At 34.2% G+C, this 22,118-nt stretch overlaps 1 protein-coding gene across 1 annotated transcript; it reads left to right on the top strand.

Moving 5' to 3' along the window:
- Positions 1 to 368: 368 nt before the first annotated feature.
- On the top strand, positions 369 to 5,369 carry LOC104224034 (homogentisate geranylgeranyltransferase-like). The gene is made up of 12 exons (XM_009775589.2): positions 369 to 482; positions 830 to 1,092; positions 1,242 to 1,325; positions 1,502 to 1,576; positions 1,681 to 1,764; positions 2,373 to 2,462; positions 3,015 to 3,116; positions 3,242 to 3,337; positions 3,613 to 3,684; positions 4,810 to 4,905; positions 5,000 to 5,104; positions 5,187 to 5,369. The coding sequence occupies exons 1-12, from the start codon at positions 434 to 436 to the stop codon at positions 5,226 to 5,228; spliced, it is 1,158 nt and encodes a 385-aa protein (XP_009773891.1). The 5' UTR covers positions 369 to 433; the 3' UTR covers positions 5,229 to 5,369.
- Positions 5,370 to 22,118: the final 16,749 nt, after the last annotated feature.

Raw genomic sequence — 22,118 nt, 5'->3', positions numbered from 1 at the left:
TGTAAGTTTTGTGGGGGGGTGGGGGGGGGGATTAATTGCGTAATATTTACGTAATTTAATTGCACCAGAAGAAGCAAAATTTCCTTAAAAGAAGTAGCAAATTGAAAAAGATTGACCTCCATTTTTACACATAAATAAAAACCAACAATTAGGTTAGATTACAATTATGAAAAAAGTATGCCAAGAGGCAACAAGCAACAGGGTTTGTGACACTGAAGAGACGAACAAAACAACTATGCCAAATGTAACATCAATTGTGACAAATGCCAATCAAATCCCAATTTGAATAGCCGCAGATCACTTTCTTCTTCAGTTACAAATATATATATATATATGGAGGAATTTCCAACGTTGTTTTTTCAATTTTTAGTGAGTGGTGTGTGGATTTAATTTTTGTGCTTTGTTTGGAGAAAGGGTTTAAAGAATCACAAAAATGCTCCATTTACATCCTTGCTCTTGTCAATTTCCATCACTCACAAAAGGTACATATCTCTATCTCTTTTTACCAATTTCGATCTCTATTAGTTCAATGGTTAATTTTCAAAATTGTTCATCATACATTTGAAATGAATTTTAAAAAAAAAAAGAATGGTTTGTTGATGGTATATCAGAAACAACCTTTCTACCTTCACAAGGTTAAGGTTACAATAAGGTCCGCATACACTGAATCTTTTTTTTTTTTTTGTTTAAAAAAAGAAAGTTTTTTGGTATTTTATACTCCATTTTCCATCAATTTTATTGTTTTCTTGAATGAATTAGTGATCGAGAGACCTTGATACTGAGCTGGAACAAATAAGGTCTAATAATTCATGTGTGTATATATATATAGGACTTGAAGGGGCATCAGAACAAGTGGAAAATGCTAGGATTATTCATCAAAGGAGATTGTCCTTCCCAAAATTTGTGAACTCAATTGACAGGATAAACACAAGGAAGAATACAAGTGACAAAATATTCAAAAGCCATAATATATCAAAAGGGTATATAAGTGCAGCCTCATCAGGACATTGTGAAATCTCTTCTAAAGATGGTTTTTGGAAGCAATTGAATGCATTATACCAATTTTCTCGCCCACACACAATATTTGGAACAGTAAGTTACTTAATTTGCCTTTTATTTTCAACCTTTTTTTGAGGAAAAAAATGGTAATTCTATTTACGTTCTTGATTGTTTACATTTATGTTGGTGTTGATGTTGATGATCTTTTTTTTATATATATATATTTGTTTTTTAATTCCCAGATAATAGGGATCAGTTCAGTTTCTATTCTTCCAACAAAATCGTTAGCAGATATTTCTCCCACATTTTTTGTGGGATTATTGAAGGTAAGACTAGGTTCTTTTTTGTTTGGGCATAAGATACTTATATTTTTTACGTAAAATGATTTTTTCATTTACTTTTCGCATTTGGTTTATTTTAAAAACATATCTAGAAAACCAAAAATGGCTATATGTCCTTTTTGTTTTTCTTAATTAACTTGCTGTTTGTGTACTCGTTGTAGGCCTTAATTCCTTCTCTTTTAATGAACGTTTATGTGGTAGGATTAAATCAAATTTTTGATGTGGAAATTGACAAGGTAATCTAAATTATTATTTTTATTTTCCTTGCTTCTTTTTTTTTAAATCATAAATCTTTCTTTTTCATATGTTAAGAGGGAAGTAACTTTTATTTATGATCCAGGTGAACAAACCAAATTTGCCACTAGCTTCTGGAGAAATTTCAATGGAACTAGGCATAGCAATAGTTATCACCTCCTTAATTGTGGTTTGTAATTTCCTCCTTAAAATCCTCCACCATTTTTATTATTGATTGACCATATATAAATGAATCTTTAAATCTATAGTTGGTTATGCATAACTAAATACTTGCTAAACATGACTACAAAACTGATTAAATTAAAGTTCTAATGTACAACTATACATCTTATTCTTAGTCCAAACTAAATGTATTAGTTAACTTAACTTAATCACTAGAAGTCGAAAAATTAAATAATATCACGTTTGTTTAACAAACATCGGAGATAAGAGTTTCGACTTTTTGAAAGAAATGAAGAGGAAATAGTTGCATATATAAAAGAAAAGAAGTAGATCCCATATTATTCAATTCTGAGTATAATATTACTAAATTTCTCCTTGCTAATTAAAGGTAAACATTAATTTGGATGGATGGATTCCGAACTTCAAGATAGCAGCCAAAGTTTAAAATATTTTAGGTTCCAAAAACAAATTCTTTTCACAATATTTGGAATGCAAAGAGTACTAATTAGTAGTAATTACCTACATAATTTGGTGTCTTTTTTATTTTTCTTATACCAAGTTTTCTGCATCTAAAATCAAGGAGTAAATATAACTAATGAGCCAAACGTTTTGCAGAGTTTTGGCATGGGAATTAAGTTTCAATCTCCACCATTGTTAGCTGCTCTCATTGTTAGCTTTTTTCTTGGCAGTGCTTATTCTATAGAGGTAATTTTGGCACTTCACCTTACCATATTTCCTTTCATCCTAATTGTTAGTCTTTCTCTTCTCAATGGTAGATTCGATAAACAATTTTGATTTATCAACTTACATTAATACGTCTTTCGTAGCCTTATAGTAAATGTAAAATTATTCGTAAAATCAACCATTTATGTTTGCGTTAGGGTAGGCTGCTTATATTACATCCCTTAGCGTGCGGCCCTTCTCCAAACTCTATGTAAACACATGATACTTCATGCACATGGCTACCATGTATATTAATTCCTCTTTCTAAACACACTTCAAAATTCGGAAAGACTAGCAAATAATATATGTTAGAATTATTTCATTGAATGACAACAAATAGGTTTAAATTTTTAATAACAACAACAACATACCTAGTGTATTCCCGCAAGGGGTTCTGGAGAGGTAGGATGTATGCATCCTTACCCCTACCTGAAGTAGGTAGAGAGACTATTTTCGGAAGATCCTTGACTCAATTTAAAATTTTAAAATATAATAAAAATATTATTTCTGACTCTATCCAGTTTTGTTTTGAAGTTACCTTTACTTAGATGGAAAAGAAATGCAGCCTTGGCTGCAATATGCATTATGGTTGTGAGGGCTATCGTTGTTCAGTTTGCTTTCTTTGCACATATTCAGGTAATAATTTTCAGATAGTCCTATGTTTATTAATGTCGCTAATTGCTATCAACTTGTCACTTCTTGTGAAAATATATTATGAAATAATTTATCTAATTAAATTTTTTATAACCTTCTTTATGTAGAAGTATGTGCTCGTTAGGCCTATGCTCTATACAAGATCTCTGGTATTTGCTGTCACTTTTATGGGTATCTTCACCGCTGTCATTGCACTGTTTAAGGTAATTTTCATTAAAATCCCCAAATTCGAATATTCTAATTTGAGGGAAAACTTAGTCGCATTTGGCGTTTACACGAAATTAATAAATATAATATGTGCATTCTCTATACATGTGTTTGTCATATAGCAATGATTGACTGATATATATTCTCATTTAATTGTTTAATTTGATATAAATATTGAGTGCGTATAAATAGCTACCTCAAATTTGTGCATTAGGTGATCCAAAAGTTGTCAGTTTGATACTAAACCTTGTGATTATACTAATTTTGCTAGGACATACCTGATGTGGATGGTGATAGAGATTTTGGAATCCAATCTTTCAGTGTGAGGCTTGGCCAAGAAAGAGTTAGTAAATATTATTTTTATCTCATATATTAACACAATTTACAACATTAGCTCAATTGCAAGAACTCTTCTCCCTCTCCCCCTTTTTCTTTTTCTTTTTTCTTTCTTTCCTATCGTCTCGAGGTAATGATAAGGTCTGCGTATATATTATCTCCCAGCAAAGGCGGCTCAATACAGTTCGAGGCCTAAAGCCAAACTGTAACGAGGGCCTTAAGTTCCTTTAAAAAAAATTATATGTATTTTATTTAAAGTCTATTTTTTTAGACGAATTAAAAAAGTTAATTTAAAGTTTAAACTCTTCTCTTTTTTTGAAGTTCTACATAATCGGAATTCATATTTTCTAGTAGACATATTTAAACTCTAGTAAATAACAAAAAATAACAGTATATCTATAAAGTAAAAATATAAAAAATGACAGATTTTAGATTAAAAAAAATAGCCAAAGGTTAGAACAATAGAACCTTATTCAATTGATAAGTTGATCCCAAATAACTTGTTAATACTTTTGTGTTTGAAAACCTGTAAAATCATTCTTGTAGAAAATCAGTTCCAAGTACAATATGTAGAAAAAGAAATGCTTGAAAAGTTATCATTAAAATTTTTTTACTTACCAACTTTGTATTTTATCCACAAAGAAGGATCATAAGAGTCTTGTAGTTCTTTTGACAAGAAGGAGTAAGAATTATCATAAAGCTTTTAACGTAGAAAAGAAGAAGGCAAGAAGGTCTCAACTTTGTAGTTGTGAAAAAATACGAAAAAAAAAAAGAAGTCAATCCCAAAAAGGCAAAGACGATAAAAAGTAACAATTTATATCCCCAATATGCAATAACGGTAAAAGTAAACTTTTATTTTCCTTTTCCACAACAAAATTATAGCGGTTCACATTAAATACTTAAATTTTCTAAAAGGAAAATAAATATATAAACTTAAAACTACTAAAAAGTGGGGCCTTCAAATTTATGGGGCCTAAAGCCCTTGCCTTACGTGCCTTGGGGTTCAGCCGCCTCTGCTCCCCAGATCCCACTATATATGCGGGATTACACTGAGTATGTTGTTGTTGTTATTTTCTTTACTAATCACTATACAAATCTAATTAAAATGTGTTGTTTTCATGCAAAAAAAAAGGTGTTTTGGCTATGTATTAGCTTACTTGTTGCTGCATATGGAGTTGCTATGGTGATTGGAGCTACTTCTTCTTCCCTTTTCAGCAGGCTTGTCACTGTATGTCTATATTTTTACTTCTTTTTTATTTCCTTGATACATCAACTCTCTCTCTATATATACTCATAAAATAATACATGAACACGTAATGCAGGTTTTAGGGCATTTTTTACTTGCTTGCTTTCTATTATTTCAAGCACAATCGGTCGATATAACAAGTCAAGTATCAGTTACTTCTTTTTATATGTTAATATGGAAGGTAACTCTCTCCTTTTCTTTTTGCATAATAGCTTTAATATAAGTTTAAAACCTAATTATATTCCTATTTTTCACTAATGCAGCTATTCTATGCCGAGTACCTTCTCATTCCCTTCTTTCGCTAAGGAGGCAGATTAAACATGGCGTATTAATTAGGGAAATATGAGTTCCTATTGGAATGTGATTTTCCTTCTGCTGTTTGAGGTCTAATTTGTTGTCCTAATTGTGAATTATAGTGAAACTGTTGTGCGAAAATGAACTATATCTTTTTGTGTGTGTATTGCAATTTACTGGTAAGAGTTTATATTTCGAGTTGCACTTTTGGTCCTTGTGTTATTGGATTAGTGCAGTTTCAAGTCCTTGAAGTCTCAATTACAAATTTTCAATTAAACCATGCGTTCTCAAAGTATCTTATCAAGTAGTACTTATCAATTATTGATTATTGTAACAGTTAAAGGAATAGCTTGTTGATGGATTATTATATGCAGCGGAAGCAATCCCAGTATCAAAATCACATGTAATTTGGACAACTAGCATAAACGGGATTTCACGGGTTACCTCTTGAAGCGTGAACATATCTCTTCTACCACGTGAGCCTTCAGTTCCATAACTTCTCAATGGAATCTCCATCACCCGCACAATCGTGATCCTCGAACGTTCCACGGTCTTCTACTGTGTTACCCAAATAATACCCGAAAATAGCAATTTCGTGTGGGCGAAATTTCTAGGAAAACTTGGCTGAAAATTTCAGCCACCATGTACTCATCCCTCTAGGTGGAAAACCTTATGTATTTATAGCACAAGTTTTAAGGGTTAAGACCCTTTTCCAAAACCTGTTAGGTTTTCTTTTCCACCAGAAAAAGGATTCCTTTATTTCCTATTATTTAGGCACAGTAGGGACCACAGAATTTAATTAACAAGGCTTCCAATTATGGAATTAATTTGTAATTTTCGAAATTAATATCCACCATAATTAATTACGAATTATTCCACTAAAAATTCGTAATTACACTCCTTATTCAATTTCGAAATTCATCCATTAAATCTTATTTAACTCCCCATGTTAAGATTCAGATACGAATCAATTAAATTAAATTACTGACGATTTAATTTATTGATTATTTCCTTTAGACTTTCGCTTAACTTATTTCATGTGTCGGATACAAAATCCACCGGCCGGGTTTACACATGCAAACTTATAAGCTTTCATAAAGGTATATCATCAATCTCTAAACCGAGACATGGATTCCATCAACTAACTATTACTTCGCCAATGTATATTATTATTATCCAATTTACCAGGCATATTGACCCACGAAAGAATCTCGCCTTTTAATAAATCAAAACAATAATAATATACACAACTAATAATAATTATATCAAGATTAAGAGTATAAGTACATTTAATGGCTAGAGAGTTTATTTTATTAAGTCAGTATAAAATACTTATCTCTACCTGGTCCGTTCAATACATACAAAATGTACTAGCACAAGAAGTTGGAATTAAACCATTCCCATAATCAAGATTAATTATATTTAATCTTGTGCTACAATCATTCCTGATGGTTTGTCCAATTCCATCATTAGATTGTGAACTCAAACTTTATACTTATAAGAACCGATGATTTAATCTTCCGTGTATAAGCTAAACTCTATACACTAAATCATCTACTATATAAGCAAAGGACACAGACTATTATATGATCTATTTAAAACTTTATTAAAACTGAATAAACAATTATTTCATAATAAATACTATATCTAAACCAAACTCATGGTTAATAGTATATATCCCAACAATCTCCCACTTAGACTTTTAACCATGATAATTATTAGAATATACTATATCCAAATGCATGGTTAATAGTATATGCCCCAACAATCTCCCACTTAGACTCATAACCATGCATCTACAACTTTCTCAGACATTCTTTTACATGACTATTAAAAGTCTTCACCAAATAAGGTTTTGTTAAAGAATCTTGCCAAGTTATATCTGATGCAATATTTGTCCAGTAGTACTTTGTCGTAATTATCTAGTTTGGTATTAAACTCTTCAGAGATCCTGTTACCGAAACTATCCCAAGAATGAACACCGAACTATAATTTTCTTTAGCTTTCTCCCACTAAGACGAAGTACCACTAATATTACCTTCGTTACCTCACGACATTGAAATATTAGTGACTTCTTACTATAGTGTTCAATGTTCAAACATCACTCCCACTCGATAAAGGCATATTATGTCTATTAACGTTCTCCCACTACTTAAATGCAATGGAACGTCAATTCTGACGTGTGGGTTTTGATGTTCTTGAACATCTAGTTATTTCTTTGCCCAGTTCCTGTAAAAATAGTTTACTTCTAGGAACATGTTTTATTAAACAGTCCTTATCTAGAAAAATGCATTTGTTTTAACAATTGCCTTATTTTCTTTAGGACAATAAAATAAAGCTTCATTCGTTTTCTTGGATATTCGATAAACATGCACCTATCCATCCTTAGTTCCAACTTACATATCTGCTTTCCCTTTCAGCACATATGCGGGATAATCCTATATCTGAACATGCCACAGACCAAGCTTACATTCAGTCCACAGTTCTATAGATGTCCCAGGTACTAGCTTAGAAGGAACTAAATTCAGAATGTAATTTGAAGTTTCCAGGAAATATTCCAAAAATAAATAAGGCAAATCTGAATAACACGTCATTAGTCTATCCATATCCAAAAGAGACTTATTTCTTCTTTCTACTACACGACTCTATTATGGAGTTTACGGTGTAGTCAATTGAGATGTAATCCCTATTCTGATATGTAACTAAAAAACTCTTTAGAGAGATGCTCGCCACTACAATCAAATTGTAGTAACTTAATATATTTCTTTGGTGCTTCTCTATTTCAAGTCTTAAAAACCTTGAATTACTTAATTCATTAAGACTTACAGTGCATCAAATAAATATATTAATATTTTGAGTAATCATTTATGAACGTCATAAAATACTCAAAATCTATCTCTTACGAGTATGTTCATTTAACCATACAAATCAGAAAGGATTCATTCTAGCTTATCACTAGTTTTATTTCCTTTTAAAGGGAAACATCTTTTAGTCAAATTTCCTTCCAAACAGGATCCACAAGTTGGTAGTGCCTCTACTTTCAATGAACCTTAAGGTCCATACTTGACCAACTTGAAATCCTATCCAGATTAATATGACTTAGATAAAAGTGCACAGATAAGTTTTACTCAATTTTGAAGAACATATTCTCTTATGAGGTAGACTAATATTGTTCTGTTCAGGAGAGACATCAATATATAATAACAAGGTCATGCATTCATGTACCACAAGAGATAAAGTGTTTATTAAGCTCAATAACTCAAGAGTTATTCGAAAAATAAAACAAATATCCATCTCTTATTTTGCCCAGAAACCGGAATTAAATTCCTTCTAACAAAAGTACATATATTGCATCCTTAAAATTAATGCCTTATCACTAAAAGAAAATTTTAACAAGTAATACGACAAATTGCATAAAATCATTGTGGAGTTGAGATAAAAATATTAAATAGATCATAATAAGTCAAAACACTGAATAGTAAAATTCAGACTGCATTCAATATTTATATACATACATGCATCTGGAATAATAAATTTCGATGGGAAAAGAATTATTCATGCAAAGTATATTATATAATGCAAGAATTATACAATCCAAAAATAAATAGAACCAACTCAGATGGAGAGCATACTATTATTTTCAGTCAATTGTATATAACTTTTTAATACAAAAATTTTAAAACACACTACACATATATGTCATGCATCTTGAATAGCAATTTCGATGGGAAAGAACTACTCATGCAACATACATATGCAATGCCAGATTATTCACTCCAATAATTAAAACAGACCCAACTCAGATGGAGAGTATACTGTTAATTTAAGTCAAGTGAACATCATTTTTAATAGCTCTAGTTTCATTGATCCAACATGTATACTCAGATGGAGAGTAAGTACACGATATCAATTACTAGTATTTCACCTAGTGAGCTTACAATAAATTTATCCGATATGGAGGAAGACCTAAAGTCAACGCATAAATTTATTACTCACTTGAAATTAATAGTGGAAGACCATAGAAATATATTTCTATCACCACTTAATCATGATTGTATTGTAGTTACAAAATTGATTCAACCCTTTAAGCTCAGATGGAGAGTTAATACTGGTTATCAATAACTAGTAACTATAGCCAGTGAGTTCATAATAAATTTATCCGATATGGAGGAAGACCTAATGTCAACGCATAAATTTATTATCTCACTATAAATAAAAAAAATGAAGACCATAGGGGTTTATTCCCAAAAAATTCAAAATAAAATGTTTCTCTTGGTGTGCAATTTTTGTGATATTTTGTGATATTTTGTGTAACTATTTGTATGTTTGTCTATGCATGTTTATTTGTTAAATTAATAAAAAATACAAAATATGTCGCATTTTGCATGTAGGATTTAATTCTACAATTGTTAGTAATTAAATTTGTTTACAAAAATTAAAAATTACAAAAATAGGCATCTTTTGCATTTTTAGCATTTAATATCCAAATATACAATTTTATGCTTAATTATTACTTAATTGTGCGTTAATTGTTATTGGGAGTTAATTTGCGCTTTTATAACTTAATTTAGTTCTTAATAATAAGTTAAGTATTTTTATAATTTAGTTTTAGAGAAATAAAAGAAGAAAAGAGATACGAAAAAAAATACACACACAGATAGAGAGAAAAAACGGACAGAGAATAGAAGAGAAAAAAAAAAGGGGCTGAACATTTAAGAGAGAAAAATTCCGAAAAATATTTAAGCTTTCAAAATATAAATAAAAACTAAAAAATCTTCTGCTTTCTTTCTTTGTTTGAAATTAGTATTAATGGTTGTTGTTTCATTTAAAGCTTAAAGCTTTTGTTTTTGGGATTACTACTCCACCGGTCTGTTACTGGGTTGTTACTGTTGCTGGGCAGTTGTTGCTGTTGTACTGTTATTACTGCTGCTGATTCTCATCTTCATTTTCTTTTGCTTCCAATATCAGGTATATATTTTAGACTCATGTTGTGGAAAGCTTCAACATTGCCAAATAAATGAAGTTCGGAATTATAATTATGTCTTTTACTCGTTTAAATCTATTAGTTTAAATTTCAGTTTTGTTTCAGCTGGTTAATATAGTAGCTTACATTTGATGTGAGAACTGTTAGTTAATCATCCTTTGAAATTCGCATAAGCTTTGTAATAATGTTATTTATTTCAGAATTTCATTAAGTATAGCTATATTCAAATTATAAGATAGGGAACATGGCAGAAAGCTAGCCATTAATTAAATCTTATGATATTGTTGGCTAAATATGGAATAGTATGGAAGTATCAAAAAACTACATTACTAGCATATTTTGTCACAAAAGTCCGATTTTATTTAAAGCTAGATTGATGAAATTTGTATGTTGTTCGTACATGGCGTGATAACAGTTACATGTATAACCATAAGTGAAAGGTGAGTTGATATAATTCGTTACGAGTTTAGAATATTAGGAATGGTTCAAACGTACAACTATATTGCATGTGATGCAATTTTATTGAATCAATTTGTATAATAGTTCTCTTTCTTATCAACTTGATTCTTATCTACCATTGTAAACAAATTAACCAAACAATTATAACTTTGGACTAAAAACAAGTATATGAGAAGGATATGGGATTTATAAGCACAAATTGCAACATTTTATGTCAAGGATATGTAGAAATAGAGTTCGCATTAAATATAACAATAAAAATTCTTCAGAAACTATTAATTTGTTTATCAAATTAATTCTTTTTCCAGTTTTAAATGCGATTCGATTTTTTGATATATTAATGTTGTATCCACGATAAAAATGGTAGTATTTTTAGTTACATGTTGTTTGTTTCTTTTTCATATCATTAATTCTTTAAAATTTGAATAGTTTTGAGGTATATAATTCATACGCGTAAAATAAGACTTGTAGCAACGCCTAATAAATTTTGAATTCTTTGTCAAGAAATTTGGTGGCATCCCAATCGGTGATTCTCCATGACTCTTACATTTAAAAATAGATGGATGCAATAAACATTTGTAGAGAATTTATATTACTGTCAAGAATATTTGCATAATTAAGGATGCGTTCGCGTGACTTGATTATACTTCTAAAGGCAATTCGGATTATGCGTTCGCGCAACTTCGAGTAAATTTTTATTAAAAAGAGATTCGTCGGATGATCTTAAATAAATTTCATAAAACCCGAGATGTGCGGTTCACTACTTAATCATACAAAAAGTGCGAAGGTTCTTGATTTTATTTAAAACACAATTTCGAAAAAAATAATTATTTTATAATAAATATATTATCAATATCATTGTGTACACGTACGCGTGACACGATTTTTCACGTTAAAAAATATAATATATAAAACGAATACACGTATGCGTGATTCGATTCGAAGAAGGGTCTTTAATTGTAAACAATCTAAACAGAAGCGATAACAAAATCATGCAATAAAAAATGTAAAATCGAGATAATTAAGCCAAGAATAAAAACAGTTAAGCGACCGTGCTAGAACCACGGAATTCGGAAATGCCTAACACCTTCTTCCGGATTAACAGAATTCCTTACTCAGGATTTCTGGTTCGCAGAATAATAAACAGAGTCATATTCTCCTTGATTCAGGGATTAAAATTGGTGACTTGGGACGCCTTAAAATTCCCAAGTGGCGACTCTGAAACAAACAAACAAATCCTGTTTCGACTGTCCTTTAATTGGAGAAAACTCCCTGCACCCCCACGGGGGAGGAAAAAGGAGGTACGACAGCTCTGGCGACTCTGCTGGGGAGGATAATAACCCAGAACCACTGGTTCAGGGTTCAAGAATTCGAGCTTAAAATAATTGTTATAGTTGGCTTTATTTTTTTTTACATGATATATGCCTAATGTGCTAAATGATGCTTTTACCGCTTTAATATTATCTGAATTGTGTATATACAACTGCTACGAAACCCTTCATCTTTCTGAGTCTTCTGAACTTATGGTGTACACGTGCGCGTGGCCCACCTTTCTGTTAGAAGTCATACCAAATAAGACGAAATTGGGACAAGTAACTAGGCCGGACAGACTTTCGTGCTCCCGGTACGTTGCCCCCACTTCGGCTCAAGCTGTCCACTTGGGTGAGCCAGAGCTAGAACAATATGCCTCAGGTTTTTTCACTTAGAATAACTCAGCTTCATGCCGGATTCCTAGTAGTAGCGATTGTTTGCATCACGTGCATTTGACTTTGGAGGCTCAACACAGGGGTTGGGTCTGTCTAGGACAGGTGTACCAAAAAAAAATGACCATCCTGATGCATCTTACTTGCTGCTGCTTGCGCATTTATTTGATCCGAATTTGTGTGTTGACTGACTTTTGAATATCAGGAATAATATTTTGAAATTGAAAAAAAAAAAATAGCGGTTAGGGAATTGATTGTTTATTTTTGAAAAAAAAAACCAATGCCCAAATACTGTCAAAACTCTGCCGAAATTTTGAGAAAATGAAAAAAAAATGTCTTATTAGTTTGTTTTATTAAAACCAAAGGAAAAATAGAAAAAAAAAAGAGTTGTTGTTCTGTCTTGTTTTTAAATTCAAAAAAAAACAAATTAGAAAAAAAAAATAGTTTGTCTTGCCATAAAAATGAAAATGAAAAAGAGTCTTGTTTTTAAAATGGGTTTTTATTTATTTATTTGTTTAGATGCCAAAATAAAAATAAAAATAATAAAATAAAAAGAGTCGGGCGTTGAAAGTGGTTTTATCATTTGTTGCAAATATATATATATATATATATATATATATATATATATATATATATATATATATATATATATATAAATCCAAAAAGTTTTTCTTTATTTCCAAAAAATGTATATATATCTTTATTTGTTGCAAAAATATTTGTCCTGCCAAAAAGTCTAGAAAAGTTTTTTTTAGACTCCCAATTTTCAAAACAAAAAATCCAAAAATATTTTCCATTATTGATTTCTTTAGAAAGTCTTTTTAATTATAAAAAAATATATATAAAAAAATAAAACAAATACGAAAATATTTTCCTTCTTCTTTAAAAATTGAAAAGAAAATTCAAAATTCAAAAAAAAAATTAGAAAGCATTTCTTTTATTAGAGGTAAAATTCCAAAAAATATTTTCTTTCTTCTTTAGAATAAGAGAAAACAAATAAAAATTCAAACAAAAAATATCTTCCTTTTACTTTTGAAATTCTCAAAGTTCACATCAAAAGAAAAGGAATTCTTAGAAGTCTTTCTTTCAAAAAGAAAATCAATCAAAAATCCAAAAAAAAATACTTCATTTCTTCTTTTAAAGCAGTTCTTTTACAAATTCAAAAAAATAATAATTTAAAACTAGTTTGTTTACTTTATTCATGACTTGCCCGAACTACGCGGGTTTGATTCTCACCGGATGTGAAATACGTAGGCAACCCTCATCGGGTCCAACCCCCCCCCCCCTTTTGCTAAAATAGCCCAAAACAAATAAATATAAATATAAAAAAAACGTGTCAAAATTTTAATTTTGTCATAAATAAGTCGGGCAGTGTCCAGCCTCCCCTTTTGCTAAAAAAAATAGTCAAAAAAATATGTAAAATTTAATAAAGAAGTCGGGTGACGCTGTTTTGTCAAGACACAGCCGAATGCTCCCGAAAGGGACGCCGGAAGGCTGACTTTGCATAAACAGCCACTTTTTGGGTCATGTTTAAGATTTGGTCCAGTTGACCCACACAACCTTAAAAATCTCCGTCCTCGAGACGTTGAAAGACCGTGTTTGCAATGTTGAGTTTTCTATTTTTGAAAAATGATAAAAAGAGTCATAAATAAGTCAGGGTGGTGCTGTTTTTGTCAAAAATAGCCGAATGTTCCCGAAAGGGACGCCGGAAGGCTGACTTCGCATAAACAGCCACTTTTTGGGTCATGTTTAGGATTTTTGGTCTAGTTGACCCACACAGCCTTAAAAATCTTCGTCCCCGAGGTGCTGAAGGGCCGTGTTTGCAACACCCGATTTTTATTGTAATTTGAAAAAAAACAACAAAGAATCAGCGGTTAGGTGAATACCATTTGAATTTTTGGTCAAAATAAAGCCGAGCCAGCTTTGGCCGCGTCTTAAAACCGTTCTTGCCGAAGTAGCCTTAGAGTATCTTTCAATTGTCAAAAGGTTATTTTCGTAAAAGAACGGACAAGTTTGTAAAGTGTCAAAATAATCCTCCCCGGCCACAAAATTCATGTGAGATTTGGAAGGGGCCACATTTGCAAAAATAGCCGTTTGGTTGCATTTGTCATACGGGGAAAGGAAGCTGGCCTTTTTTGTTTTGAGGTTATAAATCTTTTAATTAGAATATGTGGGTTATTTGATTTTCGAGTTTGTAGGTCATCTTCAAACCTTTGAAACCCAGTTTATTTTAATATGAAAATTGAAAAAATGATTAGTATTGTTTATCTTTTATTGGTCCGAACTACGCGAGGTCTGATTCATGCGGGGTCATGATACGTAGGCAATCTCCATAAAATTCGACCACCACTGAAAAAGAAAAAAAGGGAAGAAAGAAAAAATAAAGGAAAGCGCAATTGCATCGCATCTCTGATAGAACGGTTTAACTGCTTAGGTGCATTGCATCTCTAATATATGATTATCTGTCAAATGCCCTGACACTAACGTGATGGCTTCCCTTTGCTGTGTTCATATATAGAAAAGTGGTTGGTTGTGGTAACTCCTCCCTGCAAAGCAAATGACACAGAACCTCAGAACAGGGTGGGTCGGTACTGATGACCGACAACAATTGGTCGAACAGAACAACGGGTTGGTAGAAGAAGTGAAAATGCTGAGACAACATGTGGCAGACATGTATCAGGCATGGATAACTGGGAAAGCACCACCCCCACCACCGCCAAGCTTTTCAAACTCTGGCATTACCCATCCCCCATACTCTCCATCCCAACCCACTTATGACAGCTTTCCTAGCTACCCGAGTAGCTCCATCACTCGTCCACGCTACTCCCCTCCCCAATGCTACTTCTCTCCACGAGATTCCCAAAGACGGGCTTCACTTTCCAAATACCCAGCTCCACAGAAGGCCTATCCACCCTCACAAGCCTACCGGAAGCCCCCTGGATCAGGTTTCCGGCCCAATCAAGCATTTAGGAACGAAAGGTTGCTGAAACGAGGAAAGGCTCTCACCCCTATCGGAGTATCTTATGCAAGTCTGTTTGAAAGGCTAAAGCATGCTGGCTTGATTGAGCCGCTCCCCGCATATACTCCAGATCCACATGCAAGAAACTTTGATCCGGCAAGCGCGATGCGCGTACCACTCCAATGTCATAGGGCACAACATTGAGAGTTGTCGTAATTTGAAAAAGGAAGTAGAGAAAATGATCCAAGAAGGGCGGATTGTGATCGATAACAGTGACATGGAGCACTCGAACCCTATCAAGAACTTGTTGACGGAGGTTGATGATGTGGAAGCTGATAATGGTCTTGGCAATACGAATGCAAAGCTTAGTGGCTAAGATGCCAATTTTGATAAAATGGGAGGACGCTCCGTTCCTTGGTCAGCAAGAGAGAAGCTGTTGGTGGTTTATTTTGTTGTCATTTCTATTGTCCGGATTATTATTAGGGTTGTAATCCGAATATTGTCTTGTGTCAAACCTTCTTATCTTTCCAGTTTGCCATATCAGTTTGTTTAAGTTTTGTCGAGGTTGTGTTAGGATTTTATTCTGGTTGTTTTGTTTGTTTTATTATTCAAACCATTTCGCCGGTAGTCTAATACAAAAGTCGGTCTTTTATTGTTTCCAGTCATCTTTTGTTTAGTCCTTTTATCATTTTGTTCAGCGCCGATTCCAGTGACATGACATGCGCACACAATTTGGGCCTAGTCTTTAAAGTTAATCATAAAACCCTGGGAAGGTGATCAAAGCATTTAAAGGAAATAAGAACGGTTTGAAATTATTTGAAGCCCGAGTCATGTGGAATTGGGGCAATTAAAACATAAAGAAAACCGTTAAATGCAGGGTTCGCCAAATTGGCATGAGGGTTGTTCATGAGAATGAGAGTGAGAGTGTCGCCCAGCAGTGCTTTAGAAATGACAAATGAAAAAGCAAGTGTTTAACATAATTGTCAAGTCCAGCACCATCGGAAGAGACTATAAACCTATGTTCAATCGTGCTGTTTGCACTTGGCATGTTTTGAAGACTAGAATGACGAAGGCATTTTGTTCTGCTACCTAAACACTTTATCCTTCGTTATCCCTTTTGAGCCTTATTTATTTTCTTTCATACCCCTCGTTCGGAATCAATAACAACGACTAGGAAATACGAGTCTGGAAGGTAAAAAAACGAAAAATGAGAGAAAAATGATAACAAAAAAAAAACAAAAGAAAGTCAAATAAAAAAGAGGAATTGGGAACTACGTTTGACCTGATTCCTCAAAGAGGATACGTAGGCGTCTCACGGCTCGGCCATAGGGTGCATAGTGTGCATAATGTGCATGATGTGCATAGTGTAACAAAAAATTAAAAAAAAATATAAATAATAAATAAATAATCCCCAAGAAAGAAACTGGGGCAAGGGTTGCGCTTGTTATAAACAAATATGATTTCGAAGGTTGTAATTTTGAACCCCAAATTGATTTGTTTTTGAGCCTTTAATACCCTTTCTTTCTAAGCCTATCCAAAAAACCCACATTACGGTCCAAAGAAAGACCTTCTGATCAGTCTGCAAAAGATGCCAAGTCAGACAAATGAGAATCTTACCGGCGAACATAACATTCTGTTCCACAGCAGAAAGGACTCTAATCTCCAGCAGAGAGAGTCATAGCGGCAACACTCCAAATCCCCAGCTGGAAAGTGATACAAATGAGAGAGTCTTATCGGTGAAAATCTTTACGGACACCATAAGGTGATGCAAGCTGAGAGAAAAACCAAAATGAGAGAGGCTTGATAGTGAAAACCCTTCGGGCACTACAAGTCGAATAAGATTGGGAATCAGATGGGGGATAGTCAAGGGAAGACCTCGAAAGACGATTGATGACGAAGGATATGCCACATATGCATGTCATGACCATTAGAGTCAGTGTTTTCGTTTGATAGGTTTTTATTTATAGTTTCTTTTGTTAAAGAGTCATTTTTTCCTTTGTCTTTTATTCTGTTCCCTTTTATCTTTTCCTTTCATAGAAATTTCCCCAGTAGAGTCTGTTTGGTCAAGACCAGTGGGAAATGACTTCAAAGTAGACCATCAGCTTTCCAAGATAAGATCTGACTAGTACATCCAAGTGATATAGTCAGGAAGGAACAAGCGCGAGGCCAGTGTCAAGAAAGATATCCCCAGCAAAAGGATTGACGAGTGTCAAGAGGGATATCCTTGCCGAAATCAAAGGTTATTAAACCTCAAGACCAGAGCCCGTGGACAAAACAAGAAAAACAATAAGCATGATTTGGGAAATTCATGCGAGACTAAAAGGTCGGGAAAATGCAAGTTTCCGAGCCATGCCACGAAAGAAGAGGGATATCCCCAGCAGAAAAGGATTATCCCCAGCAAATAATATCATCCCCAACAAGTTTTGGAACGCAGAGCAGGGAAGGAGAAAGGGAAAAGCCATCCCAGTAGGAGTATCACAACCAACCACCGCGTTTTAAACTAACAAATTTTGTTTAATTTGAAACAGGTAAAGGAAATGGCATTGATGACAGAAATGCATGCCATAAGGGAGACTGTCAAACTGGGGTAGAAAATTTTCCTTTCATTTGGAAAATTTTCTGGAAGTCAGATACCCATTCGGGGTAGAATGAATATAGCACCAGTCTCAAGGGAAGTGGTCTTTGAACCAGTTTTACCCCTAGCATAACAGGTTTTAATAAAAGAAGTTGTTTCCCAGCAGACAGAACAAAGGGATGACATTTTTGCTCAGAAAAGCAAAAACCATTATCATCCCCAGCAACTTCTAGAAGAATGAAGCATCGATTTGAAGGGATAAAATTCCCCAGCAGCATTATCCTCAACAACGTTATCCCAAGAAGATAACACTTTTATCCCCAGCAGTGTTGAGAGAAAATAAATTCTGAAAAAAAAAATTTGAATTTGAAGGAGGGAAGAAAGGAGACTCCCACAGTGGTATTATCCCCAGCAAGCAAGAACAAAGCAGAGCGAAGGAAGGAGAAAATAAAAGAAGAAATTACGAAGGATGGTTTCTCAAATCATTGATCTTTACATTTTCCTCTTAGGATAAAAAGTCCTAATCTGATGAATTTCCCTCCCGATACAATCTTGGTCCGATGAAATTTTCTCCTAAGATATCAAATCTTAGTCCGATGAATTTTCTCCTAAGATAGAAATCTTGGTCTGATGAAATTTTTCTCCCAAGATAATATAATAAAATCTTAGTCGGATGAATCTTTCTCCTAAGATCACAACAAAATGGACCTAGTCTGACGATTTATCTCCTAGAGTCAAAATCTTGGTCTGATGAAATTTTTCTCCCAAGATAATATAATAAAATCTTAGTCGGATGAATCTTTCTCCTAAGATCACAACAAAATGGACCTAGTCTGACGATTTATTGTTGTCAGGAGCCCGCCTGAAGAGAGGAAAGGCATTTTTAAAAGTTGTTGAAATCTTGCCAACCTAAAGAAAGGAATGGCGATGTATTGTTTGAAGTCAGGAGCCCGCCTGAAGAGAGGAATGGCGATTATTTTCAAAGTTGTTGTCAGGAGCCCGCCTGAAGAGAGGAAAGGCATTTTTAAAAGTTGTTGAAATCTTGCCAACCTAAAGAAAGGAATGGCGATGTATTGGTTGAAGTCAGGAGCCCGCCTGAAGAGAGGAATGGCGATTATTTTCAAAGTTGTTGTTGAAGTCAGGAGCCCGCCTGAAGAGAGGAAAGGCGTTTTTAAAAGTTGTTGAAATCTTGCCAACCTAAAGAAAGGAATGGCGATGTATTGGTTGAAGTCAGGAGCCCGCCTGAAGAGAGGAATGGCGATTATTTTCAAAGTTGTTGTTGAAGTCAGGAGCCCGCCTGAAGAGAGGAAAGGCGTTTTTAAAAGTTGTTGAAATCTTGCCAACCTAAAGAAAGGAATGGCGATGTATTGGTTGAAGTCAGGAGCCCGCCTGAAGAGAGGAATGGCGATTATTTTCAAAGTTGTTGTTGAAGTCAGGAGCCCGCCTGAAGAGAGGAAAGGCGTTTTTAAAAGTTGTTGAAATCTTGCCAACCTAAAGAAAGGAATGGCGATGTATTGGTTGAAGTCAGGAGCCCGCCTGAAGAGAGGAATGGCGATTATTTTCAAAGTTGTTGTTGAAGTCAGGAGCCCGCCTGAAGAGAGGAAAGGCGTTTTTAAAAGTTGTTGAAATCTTGCCAACCTAAAGAAAGGAAAGGCGATGTATTGGTTGAAGTCAGGAGCCCGCCTGAAGAGAGGAATGGCGATTATTTTCAAAGTTGTTGTTGAAGTCAGGAGCCCGCCTGAAGAGAGGAAAGGCGTTTTTAAAAGTTGTTGAAATCTTGCCAACCTAAAGAAAGGAATGGCGATGTATTGGTTGAAGTCAGGAGCCCGCCTGAAGAGAGGAATGGCGATTATTTTCAAAGTTGTTGTTGAAGTCAGGAGCCCGCCTGAAGAGAGGAAAGGCGTTTTTAAAAGTTGTTGAAATCTTGCCAACCTAAAGAAAGGAATGGCGATGTATTGGTTGAAGTCAGGAGCCCGCCTGAAGAGAGGAATGGCGATTATTTTCAAAGTTGTTGTTGAAGTCAGGAGCCCGCCTGAAGAGAGGAAAGACGTTTTTAAAAGTTGTTGAAATCTTGCCAACCTAAAGAAAGGAATGGCGATGTATTAGTTGAAGTCAGGAGCCCGCCTGAAGAGAGGAATGGCGATTATTTTCAAAGTTGTTGTTGAAGTCAGGAGCCCGCCTGAAGAGTGGAAAGGCGTTTTTAAAAGTTGTTGAAATCTTGCCAACCTAAAGAAAGGAATGGCGATGTATTGGTTGAAGTCAGGAGCCCGCCTGAAGAGAGGAATGACGATTATTTTCAAAGTTGTTGTTGAAGTCAGGAGCCCGCCTGAAGAGAGGAAAGGCGTTTTAAAAGTTGTTGAAATCTTGCCAACCTAAAGAAAGGAATGGCGATGTATTGGTTAAAGTCAGGAGCCCGCCTGAAGAGAGGAATGGCGATTATTTTCAAAGTTGTTGTTGAAGTCAGGAGCCCGCCTGAAGAGAGGAAAGGCGTTTTTAAAAGTTGTTGAAATCTTGCCAACCTAAAGAAAGGAATGGCGATGTATTGGTTGAAGTCAGGAGCCCGCCTGAAGAGAGGAATGGCGATTATTTTCAAAGTTGTTGTTGAAGTCAGGAGCCCGCTTGAAGAGAGGAAAGACGTTTTTAAAAGTTGTTGAAATCTTGCCAACCTAAAGAAAGGAATGGCGATGTATTGGTTGAAGTCAGGAGCCCGCCTGAAGAGAGGAATGACGATTATTTTCAAAGTTGTTGTTGAAGTCAGGAGCCCGCCTGGAGAGAGGAATGGCGCTTATTTTTAAAAGTTGTTGTTGATGTTGGGAGCCCGCCCAGATAATAGAGGCATACATTTCAGTCTTTACATTTCAGTTGTTAAAGTTGGGAGCCCACCCATAGAACAGAGGCATACATTCAGTCTTTACATTTCAAGCATTGAAGTTGGGAGCCCGCCCATATAACAAAGGCATACATTTCAGTCTTTAATTTTCAAGTGTTGAAATTGGGAGCCCGCCCAGATAACAGAGGCATACATTTCAGTCTTTACATTTCAAGCATTGAAGTTGGGAGCCCGCCCAGATAACAGAGGCATACATTTCAAGTCTTTAATTTTCAAGTATTGAAGTTGGGAGCCCGCCCAGATAACAGAGGCATACATTTCAAGATCAAGTCAGAGGACAATAAAACAGAGGGTTACAATAGGAATCCCCAGCAGGAAACAATAAAATTCCCCGGCACCGGGAAACAGAAGGTTGCAACAAGAGGTCACAGTACAAACTCAAGTACATGTGTCAAAAGAAGAAAAGCACCGGAAGAAATGCAAGCAGACAAGGAAGCAAGGCAACAAAAACAAATTGTACTCTAGCCTAGCTTCTTGTTTTCTTTTAAGCATGGTGTAACAAGGAGATCGGTAAGCAGTGGTAATAGCATGCAACAACAGTAACATTGCAGTCCCACGGTAGTCCCAGCTACCAAAACTTCCCGAACTACATTGACCTGATTCCTGTTTAGCCCAGGATATGTAGGAAACCTTTGAAGCAAAGGTTCGGTCAAATCTTTTTCAAAAAAAAAATGCTTCACACGGAGTACTCGGATGGGCAAAAATCGCTCGCTTTATCTTTGCACGAAAACCCTTCGTGTCTTCGGGCAAAGAGGGGCAGCTGTAAGCACGTGATTTTTGCCCTATATGAGAATTACTCCCAAAAAATTCAAAAATAAAATGATTTTTCTTGGTGTGCAATTTTTGTGATATTTTGTGATATTTTGTGTAACTATTTGTATGTTTGTCTATGCATGTTTATTTGTTAAATTAATAAAAAATACAAAATATGTCGCATTTTGCATGTAGGATTTAATTCTACAATTGTTAGTAATTAAATTTGTTTACAAAAATTAAAAATTACAAAAATAGGCATCTTTTGCATTTTTAGCATTTAATATCCAAATATACAATTTTATGCTTAATTATTACTTAATTGTGCGTTAATTGTTATTGGGAGTTAATTTGCGCTTTTATAACTTAATTTAGTTCTTAATAATAAGTTAAGTATTTTTATAATTTAGTTTTAGAGAAATAAAAGAAGAAAAGAGATACGAAAAAAATACACACACAGATAGAGAGAAAAAACAGACAGAGAATAGAAGAGAAAAAAAAGGGGCTGAACATTTAAGAGAGAAAATCCGAAAAATATTTAAGCTTTCAAAATATAAATAAAAACTAAAAAATCTTCT

This window comes from Nicotiana sylvestris, chromosome 8 (genome assembly GCF_000393655.2).
Source record: "Nicotiana sylvestris chromosome 8, ASM39365v2, whole genome shotgun sequence".
Lineage (NCBI taxonomy): Eukaryota > Viridiplantae > Streptophyta > Magnoliopsida > Solanales > Solanaceae > Nicotiana > Nicotiana sylvestris.
This window is presented reverse-complemented; position numbering and strand designations above follow the sequence as displayed.